At 36.7% G+C, this 23,043-nt stretch overlaps 1 protein-coding gene across 2 annotated transcripts; it reads left to right on the top strand.

The window, feature by feature from the left end:
- The first annotated feature begins 7,539 nt into the window (after window positions 1-7,539).
- Window positions 7,540-21,389, top strand: rbm28 (RNA binding motif protein 28). 2 transcript variants are annotated; one of them, XM_079620012.1, is made up of 20 exons: window positions 7,540-7,702; window positions 7,829-7,994; window positions 8,109-8,276; window positions 8,367-8,512; window positions 8,600-8,675; window positions 8,798-8,890; window positions 9,161-9,232; window positions 9,336-9,444; window positions 9,527-9,696; window positions 10,301-10,367; window positions 10,545-10,654; window positions 10,738-10,814; window positions 10,922-11,057; window positions 13,056-13,120; window positions 13,749-13,904; window positions 14,780-14,929; window positions 15,519-15,593; window positions 15,677-15,909; window positions 16,008-16,125; window positions 20,210-21,389. In XM_079620012.1, exons 1-20 carry the CDS (start codon window positions 7,544-7,546, stop codon window positions 20,345-20,347), a joined length of 2,484 nt encoding a protein of 827 aa, XP_079476138.1. In that variant the 5' UTR covers window positions 7,540-7,543; the 3' UTR covers window positions 20,348-21,389. The 2 variants fall into 2 exon arrangements, with proteins under 2 accessions (XP_079476138.1, XP_079476139.1); XM_079620013.1 differs by having other exon boundaries at window positions 7,545-7,702; window positions 9,527-9,690.
- The last annotated feature ends 1,654 nt before the right edge of the window (window positions 21,390-23,043 follow it).

Here is a 23,043-nt window from a genome sequence, read left to right as displayed (position 1 = left end):
TCCCCTCCCAAATCAGTGACATAATTTATGAATTTGGCAATTAAAGAGTTAAAATCTTGATTTTTTTTAAAACATTTAGTAGTTTTGAACAGGACTGATGTTGATTAATAGATTTATGCAAAAAAAATGGCAAAAAAATATTTATCTGATCAATTTTTACAGCAGTTTAAAGTAGTGGCTGTTTTCAGCCACGAACATAACGAAAGGATGGGAATTTGAACAATGCACAAGGGTTAAGGACTACAACAAACAGCTGGTAAGGACTACATGACATTCCTCCCGGGTTAGTTACATCACTAACCCTAAAATTTACATAAACCCCGCCCCCTGAACACGATTTATAGATTATCATGACAAAATATGCTAATCAATGACTTGACGATAACTACACATAAGCTACATAAATTAAAATTCACCAACTAACCATTCAGAAATGCTGTCTACATGTTGTCACTTCTTGAGTCTCTCCATCTTTGTCTGACTCTGGTTTGAACATAAAAGGCTAAAAGTTTTAGAAATTTTCAGTGCATGTCTGTGCGAGGTAAAAGGACACAAGCTGTTGTAGCTCCGCCCCCTGTGCCGGGAGCAGCAGCTCATTTGCATTTAAAGGGACAGACACAAAAACTGTGCGTTTTTGCTCACCCTCAAAAAGTGACAATTTTATGCTATGTAAAAATATCTGTAGCGTATTTTGAGCTAAAACTTCACATACACACTCTGGGGACATCAAAGACTTATTTTACGTCTTGTGAAAAGGGCATTATACCACCCCTTTAAATGTGCACAGTAAGGCCAACTTACTGTAGTGTCTGGGTCGTCATCCAATTTTGATCTCCATTAGCTGCCTGAGCTGGAATCCTCAATCATCTGATCTTATTGTATCTTACATGACACAGAGGCTGATACTTAGCAGGATACATTATGTAAAGATGGCTGTGTGGAGTGGCTCAGCTATCCTGACATGTATGAGGGTGGAGAGTGGAGATTGTGTATCTATTCGAGTGAGGACCCTTCTAGTCATCTATGTTTAAACTCCACCAAGAAATGTGTTGCATAAAGCATATGACCCGTCATGAACAAGTGCATACATGCATGCAAACATAAAAGCAGGATTGGTTTGATAATGCAGAGAACACACACACATGAAATGTGATCTTGGAGGTTTTGCAGGAGAACAACTGTTGAACAAATTGGGTCCCTGTAGCTCCAGCTTCTTTTTTTTTTAGCTTTTCTGCTACACCAATTACAAACTAGTTGTTTTCATATCTTTTAGTATGTACTCAGGTGCACAGTTTAAATATTTATGAGTTAATAGCCTTAAATATAGTCATTACCTTGTAAAGATTACAAGCTAAGAGTGTCAGACTTTGGTCTGACCAGCATGCTTAAAAAAACATTACAAATTATTAATGCAGGTAATTTAACAAGTGTTAGGTGTAAACTCCAAGCAAGCTAGCCTATTAATTTCATTTTTCAAATTCACACATGTACACTGCTCAAAAAAATGAAGGGAAAATTGGGAAAACAGTTTTTGGTTGAAAATGGTGTTATGTAAACAGTGTTGTGTAAACAGCCCCTTAATCATCACAGATTAACACCAAGTCAATTCAACTTCAGGGGAAGATAAGGAAACATAAGGTTAGGAAACTTCATGTTAGAAAGCATAAGTGGTTATGAATCAGTTTCATCTGCTTTGGTGCAAGTGAAAGCGAGAACAGGTGCACTGGAGAGGCACCAGCAAGACAACCCCCAAAAAGGGAATGGTTTTGCAGGTGGTGTCCACAGACAAATGTTGAATAATGCTTGCTTGACAGAGCTCATCTGGTCTTTATTGGAAGATTAATTTAAGCAGATTCACTTTTCAAATAGTATGCACTTGTTGAAAAAAAGATAACAAAGGGAGATTTTGTTGATTGACTTGAATTCAACCTAAAATATTCCATGTTGGTCCAATGAGCTAGGCTATATTACCATGGAATTAAACCAACCTCTTTGTATGAGGAAAAAGAGACAGGGGAAGTCCACCGGCACTGCATACTCAGCTCATGCTCAAGTTCAAACAGTGGCACAAACTCCTGAGAGTAATTTTCAAGCGCAGGCATTTAGTATCTAATAACACTATGGGCTCATGTATGCCGCGCACACAGAATGAGCGCTGCTTTGTCCTGCCAGCGATGGAGGCTGACAGTCCCCAGCACTGGGTCTGGAATGGTCCTTGGCTGAGAAAGTACACCCTGTTTAAGGCTTTCAATGGTGGAAGTAAGTATCTGGCCCAGACTCACCACAGCTATCCAATAGCACTTGACTACACACTGACATAAACACAAGCCCACCAAGACTGTATGGAAATAAAGGGCAGGCAATATGGAGAATATATATATATACATGAGCATATATATATATGCAAAAACAAATAATATTGATTGGGAATCAGGGACATAGCTTATTTTGGGTTGCATACAGTGTAAAACCACAGATAACAAATAAACATAAGCCAATCTAGACCATTTCCACACATGATCTGCTTACACTCCGAATACTTTTCGATTCTCCAGACAACATCATAACCAGACAAAACCTAACCAAACCACTTCGTGCTCGATGAGACTGGAAGACTTGGACCACATTAACCTTCCCTCTCCAAAGCTGTCTGATTTCATTTCCTCAGAAACTGTGCTATTTAATAGGGGTGAATCAAACTTTGAGAAATTATTTCGAGCCTGAGTTAGACCTCAAGTCTCGATCCAGGCTGAAATCTGAGCATGCCCACAATTCATCAGGTTTATAATTTAATCCCTTGATTATGGACTTGTAATATGATAATATCCCCCATCTGCTGCTTTATTTATTACGATAAGTAATAAGAGATGACTTTCTATCAAGCTCCTCCAAGCAGCTTTTGAACCCAAAGTAGGCTACATTAATACAGCTCTGGATAAGTGGCCTTAGCCGCAGAGTCACAACCAAGCCAGTGATTCACAATCATTTACAGACAAAAAAAAAAAAAAAAAAAAAGGCATCAAATTGGGTCCATGTGGACTATGGTTTTGCATTGGCACCTGAAGCTGACCCAAAGGAATTGGCCTCATGGAATGACTAATGCTTCTGGATTGTAGAGGATACGGCCACAGACGTGGTTAAAGCAGGGTCTTTTTTTTTTTGTTGGTTTGGTAGGTACCCCTGTAGGCAGGGAAAGAATACGTATGTCTGGTTTGTGTAGAGATGAGGATAAAATATGAATTGTCCACGTCAGCAGACAATCTGAAAAAGCAGTCAGAGTATCCAATCCTGTCTGTGTTGACAATCAAAACAGGAATCTGGAAACTGAATAGTCACACACACAGCACATGCAGCAGAAACAAATAAAAGATAATTGTTCTCTTTCATAGGCTATAACTTTTTATCACTTATATCACATTGACCTCCACAATGGACTATTATGAGCTATGAACTATTTTTTTATTTGTATTATTCTAATGCTGTCAGATTTAATGCATTTAATGAATTATGAAGAAAGACAACACTGACTGTGTTGTATGTTTATACCTTTTGCTTTTTGGGAGTGTGAAGGTCATACAATTTTGGATCAGATTGTTTTGTCTCTGAATCTACAGCTAATTATCATTAGTAATAGCAAGTTGTGAGTTATTAATGACACTAATAGCATATGCAGATTTATGTCGGATGACCTATAAGACGCCTGTGTAAACAACACCCCCCCTCCCCCCCTCCCGGGTCTCATACCCCCCGCTGACACCTTCCATATGGTCTTTGTCCCAGGAAACGCCCATACAATAATAAACAATGACGAAGACGTTATGGGACTATGTCAGTAGATTAATGGCTAATTTTGTATGTCTCAAAGGTTTTCTTGGGAGTAAACGGTTTGATGGCTAATTTTATGGATTTGTAAACAACTGACGCATTTGTCCCAGTGATCAAATGTGTTCATTATGCAATGAGCTCAGAGCATTAGCATTCAGCATTCTTCTGAAATGTGATGCACAAACAATGACTACATATGAATTTTATATCGTATTGTTTCAGCAAGTAGCCTACCTATTATACACTATATTAGCATTATATCTTCCTTCATCCACCCTGTTTTATTGTTATCAGAACAGATACACAGATAAACTATAGGGCATCTTATAAGGACAGTTTCTGTCTACCAACAGTGGCAATAAAAAAGCTCTGCTGTTTGTACTGGTGGGTTGATTCAGTCAGTGAAAATGAATCATTTATATTCATCAGTCCCTCATCACATGAGTCTGAACTCTCCCACTCAACACACTGCCAGCGTGGGTTCATACAATATCCCACTGTCCCGCTCTGACAAGATCATTCAGTTGCACTGCCTTAAAGTTTCAGACAGACAGATAGATAGATAGATAGATAGATAGATAGATAGATAGATAGATAGATAGATAGATAGATAGATAGATAGATAGATAGATAGATAGATAGATAGATAGATAGATAGATAGATAGAAGTTGTTGTGTTTGGCTCTGCAATGAACTGTCCTGTCATTCAAATCTGTGTAAGAAAAATATCTTTCATAACTTCCCCTCCTACAGCCTTATTCTGAAGCACCACTAGAGAGAGAGAGAGAGAGTGTATGACCCATTTACAGGACACAGCGAATCTGCGCCAACACCAGGAGCAGTGTATCCTGCTCTGATCAAATGAAATCACATGAATATAGTTTACAATATGGACAGGAATTCAATAAGTAATACATGGTAAAAAATAATACATTTGTTTTAATGAAGACTTAAACAACACGTCAAGTTTTGTTCACAGCAAATATTTTCATGATGTAGCAGAAATGGCAATGTTTCATTAAGTTATAACTTGTTTGACATAAAAAAAAACAGTTTTCTGATTGGTTGAGCCACATTCAAAGCAAAGACATTTGTGTAGTATTTTTTGAATGTGCATGACAAACGTGCATCCGTTCGAAAGGTTTCTGTCCAGCTATGTAGGTTCTCTAAAACCTAAACAAAAAAAATAAGTTTTACGAATGTTGCTATTTTATCTGGCTTTGCGTCACACAAAACGTTATAGTGATGTGTTGAGGCTAACTAAACAAAATCTGTAATTTTCAGAATATTTCTGCAACATATTATTCTGGTTGTGTTGTGAAATGTAAAAACATTTTGTGCCTGTTCACCATTGGTACTCTCTACCATATAACTCACAAGCACCTGCACCACGACGACTTGATTCATTCAGTCTTTCTTATCACAGCCTGATTTATGATATCAAATGCAAATAATATGAATCTCATTTTAAACAGATGAAACAAAAATATGTTCTATGTTTTTCTATTGTGCCCATTAAGTTAAAAAGATGTAATTTCTGAGTGTTCTCTTATTGTTTAAAACGTAAACCTTTTTTTCTTGGTTATGTACACTTGAGAGAAAACACCAAGGGAACGTTTCGTTTAATAATTTCGCAAAAATTATGGTAACATAACTTTGAATGTCCTCTGAATGTTCTGAAACAAGAAGTAACTTTTAAAAAACATTAGATGAACATCCAACAAAAACGTTTCAGGAAAAAAAAGACGTTCCATGAGGAATAACACTTTTGTGCTAACGGTTTGAGAACGTAATTAAACACCAGAAAACTTTGAACAAACGTCCCATTAACATTAAAGAATGTTTAATCACAACTTTGAGATAATCTTGCCAACATCTTAGCCAAAGTTATGAGAACATTCACTTTTCATTACAAATGTCCCCTTCGAGCATCATTTGTGGATCTCAATAAATAATGCACACTGTCGATTTGAATTTACAGGGGGTAAGTATCAGCACAAAACACACAAAGACACTCATATCACATACCGTGCTGTAAGATCCTTTCTCTTGGGCGCTTGTGTATCTGGGCCTGAAGCCAGTCTCTGCTATGCCACTGTTGTCTCTCTCACTCTCTCGAATTCTCTTTTGCCTGTGACAGAAGAATGTTTGCTCTGCTGGTGAATTCTCTCTCTTCTCTATTGCTTCTGTTCTCCAAGGTCAGATAAAAGACACCCTCCCTCCCCATCATTCACACACTGAGTCACCTCCATATCAGAGATGATCACATCCTTACGTGTCTTTGTATGAACACACTACACACATCTTGGTAATTGTCCTTCGGAGGTAGATTAACCCACACTTTGGGCTAAGACACTTACCAGACGGGATTACGGGAAAGGGTGACAAAGGAGAGCGAGAGGACAAAACATGATGTCTGTCTGATCAGTTGAAACAACAAAAGCAAACCCATCTGAAAATCAGTCTCACTTTTACTTTGAGCTATACAAGTATAGTGTTAAGCAAAGCCTTTCGACTGGGTCGCACTGCAAACATTCACCAATGTTGTGCACTGGATTTGCAGAAAATACCAAGATTTACTTCAGAGCACTGATTTCACTGTGACATGGTGTAAATCATAAAGGAAATCGAATATTATGTCAGTCAAATTCATATTTGAACTGTTCAAATGTGGAAAGTTTATATCTGTATGCTGTTGCTACATTAATTTACAAAATTATAAAAAAGAATGTTGTATTTAATTGTATATAAAAAAATATGCAATTAAATATTATATTCATTTGTATAATAAATATATTATACAAATATTTTATTACATTTTTTTGCCATTACGGTTGGTAAAAGACAATGCATTGTTAATGCATTGTTTACTGTGTTTAATAATGCCAAAAAGATATTGAAAGATTTTAGTGGATGATGTCGCCCTCTAGTGACCAAGAAGAGAGACATTTTAAGAGACTCTAATGTTATGTTTATTGATAGAAGTAGAACTACGGTAAATATAAATTTATTTATTTATTAAAGTAAAAAGTAGGTGCAAATTAAACCTCGTTGCCTTGCTTTCAATTCAATAATTTCAATAATCAAACAGATTCATAATTTGACAAAAATACCGCTTTGATCAGCAAACGTAGGCTATACAAAAGTAATTCATCGCTATCGCTGTTAAAAGAAACGATAAAACACAATTAAATAGCCTATATACCGGCGATTCACCAAAAAAGTTCTGCTTTGCACTATTACAAACTTCAACTTTTAGGCTAAATATTGTGCAATAAATACGCCTAGGCCTAATTAAAGATGTCAACCTCAAACGTGACGCAAAACCGCCATAAAAATGTCTCAATGAAAATGTTTTAAATGTTTCTGTTCATATTATTTATTTTCTTTCTTTTTTCCTTTCTTTTTACTTGTATTATTATTGTATAGCCTATAGGCTACTGTGTAGGCTATTTTATTTTCCCATTTGTTGTAGTATATTTGTTCAATATTTGTATTGGACTATTGTCATTATTTGTAATGTGACTGGCATTTAATAAAAACATACATATGATATATTGTTTTTTCAATAATAAGTTGATCAGAATCAAAATGCTGCATGATTTGTTCACGAATAGGATCCGGTTCTTGCCTTCCCTGGCTATCGTGAGGAACGGTTTGTTCCTCAAAGACAAAGCTATGATATTATGCACACGACACGAGTCATTTGGACTACGTTATGGTGATTTTGTGCTTGGAAAAGACCTACCCGACCATGCGTCTCCAGACCAGCAGGAGTCAACATTGTTCCTTATCGCGCAGTGCTACCTTGACGACGTCCAAACCAAACGAAGAATCGCCATCTCTTGACAACTTCCTGTACAGCAGAAACAAACATGTGAGAAACGTGCATTATTACTACTGTACTGTTGGGAGTCATTTACACGACGAGATCCTTAATATTATCGCGACTTGTATGTAACAGTATTTGTCATAATCAGTAACAAACATTGTTGTTTTTTAGAGACGTTTGCTGGCTGTGAAAAACAGTCGAGCTGAACTCGTGGTGAGAATGCCTGCAGTTACATTATTTGTCAGGAGATTACCTGAAACAGCCACCAATGATCGTCTGACAGCAGTGTTCTCTGAAATAGGACCACTGAAGAACTGCTTCGTTGTCAGTGATAGAGGTAAGATTTTACCAATTAAATCCTTATTTTCCAGCTATGTGAGATCATGTGTAAAACGTTAACGTTAATTTGTAATTTGTAACGTTATGTGTGCTGTGTTCCTGCTGTTTACAGACACCAAGAAATGTCGTGGCTTTGGATATGTGACGTTCTCTATGGAAGAAGATGCACAACGGGCCATAAAAGAAGTCAAGGAGTATGAGAAGCAGAATATATTTGTCACTGTAGCCAAGAGAAAACCAGATGATAAGAAAAAGAAGAAGAAAGTGAAAATAGAAGAAGGTTAGATCTGAATTTTATTTATCATGGATTGTTTTTACTTTATTTATTTATTTTTGGTTGGGAAGAAATGACTCTGAACTGTTCATGCAGATTCAGAAGAAACAGAGCAACCTAAGAAATCAGAAAAAACAGAGCAACCTAAGAAATCAGCAGAAACCAAAAGTCCCGATAAGTTTACAGGCATTAAAAAGACAAAATTGAAAGCTCGGCTGATCATCAGAAATCTCAGTTTTAAGGTAAGTTGACTAAAATCTGTTGTTTAAAGGAACAATGCTTAGTTTTGACATTTGACATTGACTTACACTTCTGCGGTTTATGTGCAGTGTGAAGAAGACGATTTGAAGCAGATCTTCTCCAAGTTTGGAACTGTGCTTGAGACCAAGATTCCCTTAAAACCAGGTACAACTTTGACCAACATGTGCATCTGACTTTTTAAAAGCATCTCGTATATTCTCTTTACATGATGTTTTTTCATACGGCCATCCACCTTGGTTAGTTTTTATGGCATCATGTTTGTGCAGATGGGAAGAAGCGAGGTTTTGCGTTTGTGCAGTTTAAGAACATGGCAGAAGCTGGAAAAGCTCTTGCTGCGATGAACCTGAAGGAGATCAAAGGTGGGTCTTTCTCAACACTGAACACACTTTTGCAGAATGCTTCAGCAAACTTCAATGACATAATTTCAATTGTTATCATTAATGTAATATCAACATTAATAATATTTCAAAACAATCTATGCTGAAAAAGCTTTTTTCACCCAAAATAACTATAGTTTTTATTAAAGAACACATAGTTCTTCAAATTTCTGGAATCACAAAATTAATTGTGACTGTCTGCTCTGCCGATTTTTTTATTGTTAATAAAAATGTCTTATTCGTCCCTCACAGACAGACAGGTGGCTGTGGATTGGGCAGTTCCAAAGGACAAGTATCTCGCCACCCAGTCAGCTTTAGCGCCTGGTAATTTTCCCTGCATTATTATTTATTTATGTGGTTGTAAAAAGCTTTGAAAGTGCATCTACTGTCTAGATTTTTGTAGCGAAGTGTATCTGATATTTTGCAGGAACTATCAAAGAAGAGAATGTGGATTTTAAAGACGCAGGAACTATCAAAGAAGAGAAGGTGGATTCTAAAGTTGCTGGGACTGATGGGAATGAAGGTGCCAAGAAAAAGTAAGTACTGGAAATGTAACTGATCTGATGATGTGTGTTTAGGTGAATTCCTTAAATTTAAAATGAGGTCTCTCGTGTTAAGGTCTATATCACTGAAAGAGAAGGATGACTCCGAGTCAGAGGAAGAGGACGATTCAGAGGATGACGACAATGCAGAAAATGAATCTCAGCAGACAGACGATGACGACGATGGCGATGATGATGACGACGATGATGATGATTACGACGAGGACAATGAGGGAAAAAGTGATTGTATGATTCATTTATTCATAGAAAAAAGAAAAAAAACCGGAACATTCAAATCTGTGTCGGCGCTGCCACTGAGCCAGAGAGACCAGTTGTCATGAATAAGCATGAAACCGCTTTCAACCACACAGTATCGTTATTTCTGTTACAAATATTCATATTATCGTAGAAGAACTGGGATGAAATTGTATAGTTCGTATACGTTTAAATGTTTTACCACTTGCTTGAGCAACTTAATATATAAATCTATAAAGATGTAACGAATTGAACGCATTGTTTAAATTTAGTGCATTTAAAACGTGAACTCATCTATGAAATATTGCATGTATTGCAACTGTATATTGCAACTGTAGTGTGTAAAAAATAAAATAATTCACAATCCTGAAAAAGCATTTTCAGTAACCGCTTGAATTTAAAATAAAAATAATGGATAAATTGTATTTGTGGTATACAGCCGTGGATCAGTTGTGCACTGCGGACGCATCATATGGGAAAGCACAATGAGCCTGTGCTGCTCATGCACCAGATCATGTGTGAAAAGCGCGTATGTCATATCAGGCATGTAATGTGTCCGTCAACACTCTGACTCTCTGTAAATCTCTATCCACAGCTCTTCCAAAGAAGAAGAGAGACCCTCTTTCTTCAGATGTGTTTGAGGGAAGAACCATCTTCATCAGGTGAGAATCATATAAGGAAGTTCTGTTGTATGTTTTTTTTTTTTACTAGTTGAACATTTTGATCAAACTACAGTGCTGACTATAAATTACTATAAGTAGTGCTGTCTATAAACAATTGTTTAAACAGGACTTCATGTTTTCATTGTCATATCTTCATTTCATTGTGGGTTCTTTCAGAAATCTGTCCTTTGACACAGAAGAAGAGGGTTTAGAGGAAGCTTTGTTGCAGTTTGGCGAGCTAAAATACGTACGTGTGGTGATGAACTCAGACACTGGACATTCAAAAGGTATTTCAATCACCAAACCTTGGCCTGTATGGAATTAAAGTACATTATTCATAATAATTCTGTCTCTCTACATGTCTTTCTAGGTTGTGCTTTTGCTCAGTACAAAAGTAAAGAAGCGGCAGAGAAATGTATTGCTGCTGCTGCTCAAGATGATAAAGAGGTGAGTTCACGGTTCTGCAGCTCTAGTAAGAGTTGCTGTTCTTATATCTTCAACTTATTATTCCAGTAAACATAGGATCGTTGTGCTGATGCTTATGTGTATTTCAGTTTGGTGGCATTAGGGTTGATGGCAGGAGATTGAACATTTTGCCAGCCGTAAACCGAGAAGATGCGGCTAAATTAAAGGACAAGAAAGTGAAAACCCACACAGGCACCAGGAACCTTTACCTCGCCAGAGAGGGCTGTAAGTAAAGCCAGTCACACAATGCTGCCAGTCAACTGACCATTAACAGCGCTTCATTTTAGTTCGGCAATAGCTGTACAGGCCCTGTTTACACTTGGTATTAAAAAGTGTTTTCGTCAATCTGATCACAACTGGTCGTCATTAAATACAGGTGTAAACAGGGTCTAACATGTTTTGAGCTTGTCCACTTTCGACCTCTTCCAAGGGTAGTAGAAAACGAATTTGACCGAATTGCTTTTGTAGTGTAGACTGTCATGTGTTCGATCAGCCACAAAAGACTGCCTACTCTCTGCCTAGAGGTGTGCCGGTTTCAGAATTGGTGATGACGGTTATGATGTGAGTCAAATGTGACGGTTCGTAACATAACCGTCGGGGTTTTTTTTAAATCCTTAAAAAAAAAAAAAGCAATGAACATGCTTTGTTTTAAATAAATCACACACACTAAACAAATCCTTTTAAAAACGTAGGCTGCTTAAATTATATAAGAGCTGCATAAAAATGAATGAGTAGGCCTAAATTACAAATGATAAAATCTACATACCTTTATCAAAGAAAAAAAAAGTCGAACAACGATTGTTGTGATAATACCTTAATTAAACTAACTAAATACAGGAAACAAAAAAAGTGCAATGACATTTTAAATTCCTAATCTTTTTCGACTTCAAAGTTCCGTGACAGGAACACCAACATGTTCACTTTACTCGGTTTTAGTGACGATCTGACAGGGGGGGCTATGTTACCCGCGAGGCTAAACACTCGCTCTGATGCTGTGCTTGTAGCACAAATACACATGTATTTACGTGCCAATTTTGCTAAGAGCGGATAGCGTGTGTCTCCCCACCATGCTAGTGGATTAGCCGTAGAGTCAATTGGTTCTTCTTGGAGATAGCGGGTTAACTCCGTGTCAGCGCGCGCTCTGATCGGTAAAGGGGCAGATATTTCAGACCTCCGTTTATTAGGGAGATCTCCAAGATTTCTCAAAGCCGCACCCGTCTAGAAAGGATGTAGCAAAGATATTTAATGCTAATGCATGAGGCAGGCATAGTTTCATTCATTTACGATGAGATGCGCTCTAGTTCACAATGCAATGCAAGTGAACGCGGCGCGCCGGCGCCTCAATGTCACGGTTATTATATTGTCTGCTATATTATTAAATACATGCAATTGGTTGATGAAACATTTATTAAAATTAAGGTACAATTTGTACAAAACGAAATTCGCTTTAAGGAAAGGCTTACAAAGCAAAACTTATATGAAGTGGTAAAAATAATTTCTGACGATTTACAAAACAAAACTTCATTAAGTGGTAAAAACCATGTCTCCCGATGTATTGCACGTATTATGATCCTATCTAAAAAAAAATTTTTTTTTTTTTTTTTTTTTATGTTTGTAAAAAATATTTTAATAACACGGTTTTGGCGGTTATAGAGTTCTAATGACGGTGTTTAACTATAACCGTCGGTCTCACGGTTATATACTAACCGTCACACCCCTATCTCTGCCTACTGACTTAATGTGTAAAGATTATGGGAAGTGCGCTAACTAGAGAGGATTTTTAACTTTGTCAGCTGGAGACCCAAGTTTGATTTGAAGATGAATAACACTAGCAATCACAATGTTGTCTGTTTTCTAACATGCACTCACCGCATTTGGCGGGGTTTTGCTGCTAACAGAGCAGAAACGAAAGGTGCTGTTCTCCGTATGTTTTTTCTGTTGTCTCCTTTTGCGTTCATATGTAAATTGTGCAAGCTTATTTTGTCCATTAGATTGAAAGATCTGAAAAGGCCCAAACATTTACCTGCTGATAAACCCTCACCTCAAAAATATCAGGACAGAAATGACGAAAGTGGACAAAATACGGGATTTAAACAGCATGTTTAAACCAGAATGTCTCCCTCATCTACTTTTGATCCGATCGACCAGAACGCATTTTAATACTAGGGTTCAAAACTAACATGCGCTCCTGGATTAACTTGTTACCTCTTGAACTTTATCTAGTGATTCGTCCTGGATCCAAGGCAGCAGAGGGACTTTCAGAAGGTGATATGGCCAAGAGAAAAAGAGTGAGTGCAGAGAATGTTTTTTAAAAAATATTTTTTTATTAGTTTTTGTGTGAAGTATTTCTAGCTTCAATAAATGTTTATTTAAATATTATGTTTTGTAATTTTTGTATTTCAGCTTAAATTTATTTCAGCTAAATTTTCTGTGTACGTTTTTAATCTAATATTTGTATTTTATTTTATTTCAGCTTTATTTCAGTTACCGGAAATTATTCTCAATAGTCTGTTAACAGCAACGCTGCTGATTTGAATACATCTAAATCAATAGTGCAGTTGTTTCCCTAATTTTTACATTCAGGAGTAAAAAAACACACAAATTCTGGCATTACCATGCACTTTGTTTCCGGATGGTGTCTATTTTTTTTATTATTATTTAGACATCTGATTGCACTTTCCCACACTAAATGGGAAATGCCGCTTTCATATGTTATGTTGCATTAACAGTTTTGCTGTCGATCAAAAATAAAAATAATAAAACCATTGATTTCAACATGCTTGAAATCAAAGTCACTTTGGCAGATAAAAAAGGTACCAGTATCTGCCATATAACCATGCCAGGTTTAAAGGGGGCCAAAAAGTATTTTTATGCATGTTTTCTGATTAACAGTTGTTGTTTTTTGTGTGTTTTCAGTTTGATGAGCTGAAAAGGGCAAAGTTAAGGGACGTTAATGTGTATGTGTCTAAAACACGGCTGCGTGTCCATAACCTGCCTTTGAGCGTCAATCAGCCTAAATTTCGCAAGCTCTGCCTCACCGCTGGTGGTGGTAAAGGCGTCCGTATCACTGAGGTAATGCACACACTTTAAAATAGTTTTTTTTAAACAGTGTTATTAAAAAAACAAAAAAAATAACTAACAGCAAACTGAAATTATAAGCAATGTTGAAAAGAGACATCTTCTCGCAGTTCTTCTTGGTAACACTAGAGGGCAGGACTATGTTATTTGGGTATGATTAGGATGTTTCACTGTCTAGTTTGTTAGTAGTCATATGACTTTTCAGGAACAGTCCTCCTAAAAAGCCTTAGGGCACAATGGTTCATAGAGCAGCTTTTGCCTGGTTCTTAGCTACAACCTTTTGATTGCCCATAGGTTTAAGGGGCTGTTTATTCATTTGTGTGAATGGCACACGCAAAATGTCATTACAACCTTACAGATATCACTGAAATTAACCAGTCTCTGTGACAACCCTAAGCTTAGCCAGATACAATCTCTTCCTCTGCCTATCATTTTGTATGTCAGAAAGATAAATGTTAAAAACCTTTAATAAATTTGTATTTTTGACATGATCGGTAAATGATTAAAAGCAAACAAGATGTTGGGTTTGGAGAAAGGCTTGTATGGTTAAAGGGAATGTTCCCCCTTAAATGAAACTTTTGTCATCATTTATCTAACCTCAAGTTGTTCCAAACATGAATTTCTGGTGAACACCAAAGAAGATATTTTGAAGAATGTCAGTTGATGGACCCCATTGATTTCCATAGTATATATTTTTTCAATGAGTCAATGAGGCCTATCAACTTTTTGGTTATGCATATTCTTCAGAATATCTTCTTTTGTGTTCAGCAGAAGAAAGAAAATCATACAGGTTTAATTATGGCATAACTTTTTCATATAACAAATTCATGTTCCTTATTGTCTCTTTCTCTGTATATATGTACCTACAGTGTCGTGTGATGTATGATAAGAAGCCTATTCGGGGTCAGGTGATGGGTAAATCTCTAGGATACGGCTTTGTGGAGTTTATGGTACATGAGCATGCTTTACAAGCCCTACGTCACCTCAACAACAACCCAGACATCTTTGGACCTCTAAAGGTAAACCACCACAACTTTTTGTTGTCATTCAAATACCAACTAAAAGCCTGATTTGGGTTTCTTGGAGCTTTGGAAGAAAAACTAGATATTTGATAACCTGTTTGTTTTTCTATCAAGTCAAAATGTTCCTAGAAAGAGAAGTAGACTGTGGCGACTGTCGTAATTCCTAGAAGTATTTTGGGACGATGTTAGATGGTGTTAGCTATAGCTTGCTGGTGTGTAAACACACTTTGAGGGCCTGATATTAAGGGCTTTAGTGCCAGGTTCACAGCAGTGGACCTTTAGTGTTTTGCAAAGGAGGACAAAGGAATGCACTCAAGAACAATCAAACCATGTGCCTGTCTGTCAATCTTTCCACACGTCATATAAACACGCGTTCCTCCGACGCTCAGTGGAATGTGTTTTGGTCTGTATTGAATGTAATTTCTCAAAAATAAGATGAATCGTTCTGTTCACTCACACTTGTGGCTAAGACTCATGGCTATTTCACTTAATATAAATTGGAAAAAGCTTTAGCATTGAGCAATAACTGAAGATTGAGCAAGACCAATGTTGACGTATTAATGTTTTCCTGTGTCATTCCCATCAGAGACCCATAGCGGAGTTTTCTCTGGAGGATGGCAAGAAGCTGAAACTTAAAGCCCTTCGTCTGAAAAACAGCAAGGTGAGGCTTGGTTGCATCTTAAAGAAAGAATTCCCTAAATCCCTAAATTCCCTAAAGTCCTTTATGTACTTTTTCCATTGAAGCTACCCAAACAAGACAGTAGCCAAACAGGAGGGCAGCCGCAGCATCCTTCAGGAAAGATGAAAGGTCCCTTGCGGAAAGGAAATGCAGCTAATGTCGATAAACAGGGGACGGCACAAGAAAGCAAGTACTCCGGGTTTATGACCAAATCAGAGGTGGAGCACGTAGAACTGAAGGATGGCAAAAAACGGCAGAAGGTTCTGCATATGCCTTCACATAGAGGCCCAAAGATCAGGTACAACTCACTGCATATGTGTGTGAAATTGAAACAAGTACTGTTTAATTAATCATGAAAAGTCTATTACATACACTGACCCTCGCACTATTCCTCAGGCAACGCGATAAAGGGAAACAACCCATGGTGCAACCCAATAAACCGAAGAAAGGGCCCAGCAGGAAAGATAGAAATATGTCTACTTTCATTGAGAAACGCAGCATAAACGGGAAACAGGCAAGTCAAAGAGTTAAGAGAATTTGTGTGTATTTTATATATCAAATAATATATATATGTGTAAGTGCTGTCAATCGATTAAATTGATTCTTGCACATTTTCATTCAATTCATTTCACCTACCATTATATATTCATATTTGAATAATTTATTGTTGAAACAACATAAAGATGGTTTATTTTAAATGTAACAACTTTTAATTTGAAGCAAACCTAAAACAATGTTCACATAAACCCCTTTTTAATGTTTTTTACATTTAGTTGTCTTTAGGTGTCTTTAATATAGCAGGGCTCAATGCTAAGGATTTTGTATACTGGCCCAGTAGAGATGTATGTATATACAGGGTTTTTCCTGCATTGAAAAGTTTTTTTCCCCCAAAATTTTTTTGTCCTGCCAAAGCAGGGAACTACACTAACCTTTTCCACTGGTGGCACTTGCGCTACTAACTTTTTCAGTTACTGGCGCAAAACATGATTTGGTCGCACAAATTATTTATAGTAAGCCGCTCTGAGTAATAATGAACAATAATGGAACTGTATTGCATACAGATGTGCTTTTTATTTTACTTTCCATCTTTTAAACCACATGCCGCCTTGTTTTCTTTAACATTGGTTGGGATAGATTTACTGCAATAGAAAATACAGTACACAATAATGTGCAAAATGAATTTCTTTTGGATTTCAACATGCTATGGTTGGCACAGATGGGCAGACTCCTGAACTCTTAAAATAAAATAAAATAAATATAATCCATAAAATAATATAATAATAGATTTTCAGTATTGACTATTCGGTATTAGAGATACAAAAAAAACAAACAATGCATGTCCACTTCACAATTAAGTGAAATATAATAAGCCACAAATAAGGCTATATTATAAGCTACATTGAACTTAATTATCAATTCAGATTCCTCACTTGCTCTGTTTGCTTGACGCCGAAATGCAGTGCGGAGTGCTGCTGCGTCACGGGATATGTACCTGTCTATACATTTCGCGTGCTTCATACTGTCATTGTGAAGCTTCAATTTACATGGACACTTATAATCGGACTAAAAAGATCTTCATGTAAACACCTTAATCGATCGGATTGAGCTCGATCCGAATGCAATTTCGATCGGATTGAAAGGGTTTGTTTATTCCTTTTGTAATGCGATCGAGAGAACACGTCAACACTTGAACGGATTGAAAACCGAAACTGAAAGGACTGCGCATGTACAATGACTTATGACGCGCGGAACGAGCTGTTCTTCCTGTTGAATAAAGTGTCATATAAATGAGTGTCCCGTCATTCCAAAATTCTCATTTCACTCAGCGTCTGTGAAGTGAAGCAGGACAACGTCCCACTAATTGTCCACAGACGACTGGTTTTGGCCGCGGGGAGGGGCATTTTTACTGCGTGATAAATATAAGCAGCACGGCAAAACAGTTAAATGCTCATTGTCTCCAAATCATGACCAGAGACGGATTAATATTACGTCTGCTGTTTAAAACAAATAAAGAACCAATAGAGAATAGTTATGCGCGAACAGCGGGAAACGTGTGACATAAACACGCTCATCAACCCGATTACTTTATAAGTCGCGGGGCTGAAGCCAACTTTGTGTTGAATGCTCAGAGCACGTTATAAAACGTGTTCTTAAAATACACATTTCTGTTTTAATAAATGCTCATAGTAAATCATAGCATATTGCCTAAAACATAAGGTAGGTACAAAAATAATCAGTGATACATTTGCGACCCATTCAAAATTAGGGTCGCAATGGCATTTCAAAAGGTCGCATATGCGACCATTTTGGTCGCAGTGTAGTTCCCTGCAAAGCCTTATTTGATCAGTTATTATGATTGATGAGTGATGTGTAGATGACTGCTGCGCATGTTAACTGAGGTAGAGAACGAGCAAAGAGCGCGCGCACACTCTGTCTTCAAACTAAGCAGCACTGTCTTTGCTCTCTCTCTCTCGCACATATTACGGTAATCAAAATCAACATAACTGACACAATGGTAAAAGTTTGGACAACCGAATCCATGTTGCACGTGGCGCATTAGGAGATTTTAATTTTTTTTTAAAACAGCTGGATGTGAATTGTGCTCAAAAAACATAGCCTCTTCTCTGACAAGTGTTCCTTAAAGGGCACCTATTATGACATTTAAAATGTTCCTAATGTTGTTGTAGGAGTCCCCAACATCAGTTTTACATGCATGCAATGACAAAAAACACTTGTTGTCGTATAATATGCATTTATTTTTACCTGATTTGCTCACCGACTCCCAAATGATTCGTTCAACGACTCATTTTTCCAAACCCCTCCTTTGCGCGACGCTAATCTGCGTTGATTGGTCAGATGACCCAGCAGTGTTTACATAGATAATACTTATTGTTTAACACGGAGTACAATGATGCTTTTATCAATTAAATTGTGTTATAATAATGATTATAGTCCACTGCTTTGTAGTTTGTAGTTAAAAACTAAAAATAAGATGAAGAATTTAATATGTTAGCGAGCATAGCCCAGAGTTCATATTGTAAAAGCACAATCAGTCCTTGTTTGCATTAGCCCGATTAAGCATTGCATTTTTTTTTATTTTTTATAAAAACGTTGTTACGTTACGAGGTATTACTCTATTCTTTAAGACAACTATTCTTTAAGAAAACAACGACAACACTTCACATATCTCAATACAGTTGTCATTGAAGACCTAGAAGCTAAACGGTGCTTACACAACAAACAAAATAATTAAGCATGCTACATAAAAGCAACAATTATTAATAACACTTACAGGTTGTGATACGGAGGAGGAAGCTGATGCAAATACACTTGGAAATGAACCTTCCTTCAATATCAGCCGGCTCGCCAATCCAAGTTTGATTGCATTTAAAAAGCAATCGTCTTCAAAATGGAGCGAACAAAGCACAAGGCTCGGACTATACTTCTGTGGTATAGTTGTATGAATTGTAGCCACTTAGTCTTCAAATGCTCCTCCTTGGGCAGATGAAAAAAGTTGGCTTTTGAGTCGCACTTCAGAACACAGCGTCTCGTCGCCATGATATTTTCCCTGGCCTTGGAGCGCAATAAGTGGGCGTATCGTATTCAAATAACTTGACAAGTTGACGTCATCTAGTCAGAGAAAAAGCTTCGGTCTTCTAACGATTCATAAAAATGACTCCGAGTCGACTCTCACTTTTGAAAGACAATAACTTTATATACGGTGCACTTTCATATTTCAAACTTTGCAGGATGTTTTTGTTCACTTAGATCTATGTTACACACTACATGAAAGGTACATTTCAAAATTCCATAATAGGTGCCCTTTAACAGCCGGGTTTCGCACACAATGCGTCTGATAATGTCTGATTCGCCGCCTAATGATTCCTTTGAACAGATTAATTTTAATGACTGGTTAAAACAACTGATCTGTCCAAAACTGAACTCACGAATCAGTATACAATTATTTACTCAGAACACCTCAGAACTGAGAATGCAGGTGTGCTTACCCTATTTAGCAAAAGTGGTAAGTAAGAATTATAAGCCTTAATAATCCACAGTATTTTCAGGTTATTTATATTGACAATGTGTGTATTAAATTAGCTAAATCGTTTAGTTTAGACTAGAATGAAGTGAAACCAGAACAAAGCAAGTTGTTAGCTAGCTGCAAATTTTATTCAATTGTATGTGGTAGAAAAGTAGACTATTTGTTAAAATAAACTTTTTAATGTTACTTTTTATAATTATAATTATAAAAATAATTATTAGTAAACATTGAGGAACAAAATAAACATCAAGGTAAGAGATCATATATTATATGAGATATCAAAATAAGATGAACAAAAATCACAAACGTTTTTTTTGCATTTATTTTAATTTTTTTGTCAGTATTGGGCAGTAAAGGTCAGGGTACTTTTAATGTGTGTGTGGATGACCATTTCTGTCAGCCACCACCAAAGACCATTTTTGACCCTGATTTATAAACAGTACTCTCAACGTTTAGACATAGTTTTTGGTTTAAGTACCACCAGTTCATCTCATTACGTCATCTATTTATTTATTTTTCATAACAATTCTTATGTCTATTTATTCTGTTTCAGAATGGCAAACCTGCAAAGAGAAAGTTCCAGAGCAGAGAGGATGCTCGCTTTGACAGTTTGGTGGACCAGTACAAAAAGAAACTGATGGGCAAATCAAACACTAAGACTGTAGTCAAGAAGGGCAAATGGTTCAGCTGAACATGCGAGAGAAAAAGAACATGTTAAATGTCGAAAACTTCTCAGAGGGGACTGAATTTAATACTTTGGCTCTGAGTTTTTCAAACGAAAAAAAAAAAAGTTTTTCAATGTGATATTATTTGGTTGCATCAGAAGACAATTCAGAAAATAATACAGAGATGGTTCCAATATTTAACAGACTATGTTTTGTTGCTTATCAGTTTGGACGTCTCTTGAACTAAATGTTTAATAAGAGAGTTCCACGCCAAGTTTCATGTTTCCTGCTGTTTTCAGCACAGAGAGTTTTTTTTTTAACCTTACAAAGATAGAGCTTTTGTAGACAGGATGAGTCGTCAGCTGTTGTCAATATGGACTTTGCCAACATTTATTTTAGCTGTCATTATTTAACTGCTCTCCTCAAACTTTGAAAACAGGTGTACTTGATTTAAATGCCAGCAGGCATTTCCTGTCGTCCCTTGTTAAATAAGTTATGTAATGCACCCTTGTTGACTGCCTGGAAAATAATTAACTTGCTTGTGGTTTTAATCCTGTATAAAATGAAATGAAACCAGCATTTTGGTTGATTTAATGACTAAAATGTTTAGAGCAGGTTTACTCGTGGCCAATATGATCTCACCAAATGAGATGCGAACACATTTGCTTAATTTAACTCTTATTTGATGCATTATTTCAAAAAACTTTTTCCATTGAACAAACAAAGCTATAGATTTTTGGCAAAAGGGAGGCCAGGCAAATTGATATGATATTTGACTGATAATGTCAAAACGGTTAGTTGTATGTTGATTTAAATGAACGTGCAGGTATTTATATGTTGTATGGTCAAAAAAAGCCTGTTGTTGACAGATTTATCTGAAGGAAAAAAAAACATTCAAATGCTGCATTTTCCATTTTGAGATTCATTGGAAAACAGGACCAATAAAATAAATTACTACATGAGCCGTCCCATTTAGATAAAAAGCACATTAAAATGTAATCACACCATAAACGTATGCAAGCTGCATTGGCATAAACATAGCTACAATAAAAGCATACAATCAATTTATTTTACTGGTAACATTTGTTTTATTGGAAAAATGCATTATTACACAAAATACAAAACTATTTACAATCACAGTATATCAAAAGTGCATAGATCCATACTTTGTAGGACTATTTTCATTTCTTTTATGGTGTAGGTGTCCTACATTGCTGGTGTTGCAGCAAGAAGTAAAATGGGAACATAATTCCAGCTTCCCAGCAGAGTCTGACCTGGCATCTTCTGGTAAACAGTGACATCACTGAGCAAGCTCAGCAAGTGCTGATGTCATCCTGCAAACAGCGTGAAGTATGACATGGCAATGTGTGCAGGTATCAGATTGCTTATGTTTGTTGACGTCGTCAGGACAGATTGTTTGGCGCATCATGATGTCGCAAGCAACGTTTCTAGCTTTCCATATTATAGCAGGGAATCATTTTTAAATCTGTTTGTACATTAAATTGTGCCAAAAATGCTGCGTTGCTCTATAAATATACATGTTTTTAAATAAATATAATAAATAGTGTACTATAATGCTATATAATAGTGGCAGATTAGCAGCTCTTCAACTGGTCCAGGTTAGCTTTCAGCTTTTGCAGGAACTGTTTTAGTATGTCTAAAGTAGCATACGCAAGAGTAATGTGGTGTGTGGCGTTGTCCTCTAGGAAAGCATCCAGTGACCTCCCATTGGCTGGTTCCTTGGGTGTGCAATGCATAAATGTCATCGTTTCATTAAAGTAATCCAAAAGGGTGGACACATAACTGCGTATCTGGCTCGCATGCCCCTTGGGCAGCCTTTGAAGAACCTTCTCGATGGTAGTTAGGGTGTCCACGATGGACCCAAGCCCTTTGATAGGTTTTTTAGCAAGAACATCAAGCTCTGGATTCCCAATGTGGAGATTTGGATACAGTTGTAGCTGTGAGAGAAGACAAATGAGCATGACCAGATCTCAACGAGTTTCACCTGTGTGTACAGAACAGAAGCCATGCAACAAGTTCACTGAATTCTAACCCATTACCTTCTCAATGTGTTCCATAATTCTGTTGATGAGGTTGTCCGCCTGCAGTTTGAAGTTTCTGAGCCTATCCGGTTGAATGGGAATGCCGTCAATCAGAAAGAGCATGCTCAAAATGCATGTGTAGAGAAGAGCTGGAAAATGCATGCTTCCTGTGTGCGGTGGTCTTTTTTTTTTTTTTGGCAGTAGTGCAATACCTGCTGAAATAAAATATACATGATGTGAATGTCTACTAAAAATCTTTTAAATTGAATTGTTAAAATGGCTTATGCTCACCAAAGCTGCATTTGTTAAAGCAGGAATGCAGTACAAATATTATATTTTACATTTAATTCATTCCTGTAATGGCAAAGCTGAATCTCTTCATATTTTTTATGGAAACCATGATATATTCATTCTATATAATAACATGGATTTTCTGATTATAGCCCCATGCAGAAAGAATCTGCAATTTAAACTATATCTGCATTCCTGCAATTAATTGGCAAAATGCTTCATTCTTCCATATTTCTCATGCCTCATTCATTCCATATTTACGTTCTCCCAAACTGCATTAAAAAATCAGTTATAGTAAATTCAATTAACAAAGGGTGTTTTCTATATAATTTTTTTAAAGCTGTCTAATCATTGCACAATCTTGCAATCCAGGCTTCATATTTCAGTTG

Source organism: Phoxinus phoxinus (genome assembly GCF_949152265.1).
Source record: "Phoxinus phoxinus genome assembly, chromosome: 8".
Classification (NCBI taxonomy): Eukaryota; Metazoa; Chordata; class Actinopteri; order Cypriniformes; family Leuciscidae; genus Phoxinus; species Phoxinus phoxinus.
The sequence above is the reverse complement of the archived record's forward strand: the minus strand, read 5'-3'. Positions and strand labels throughout refer to the sequence as shown.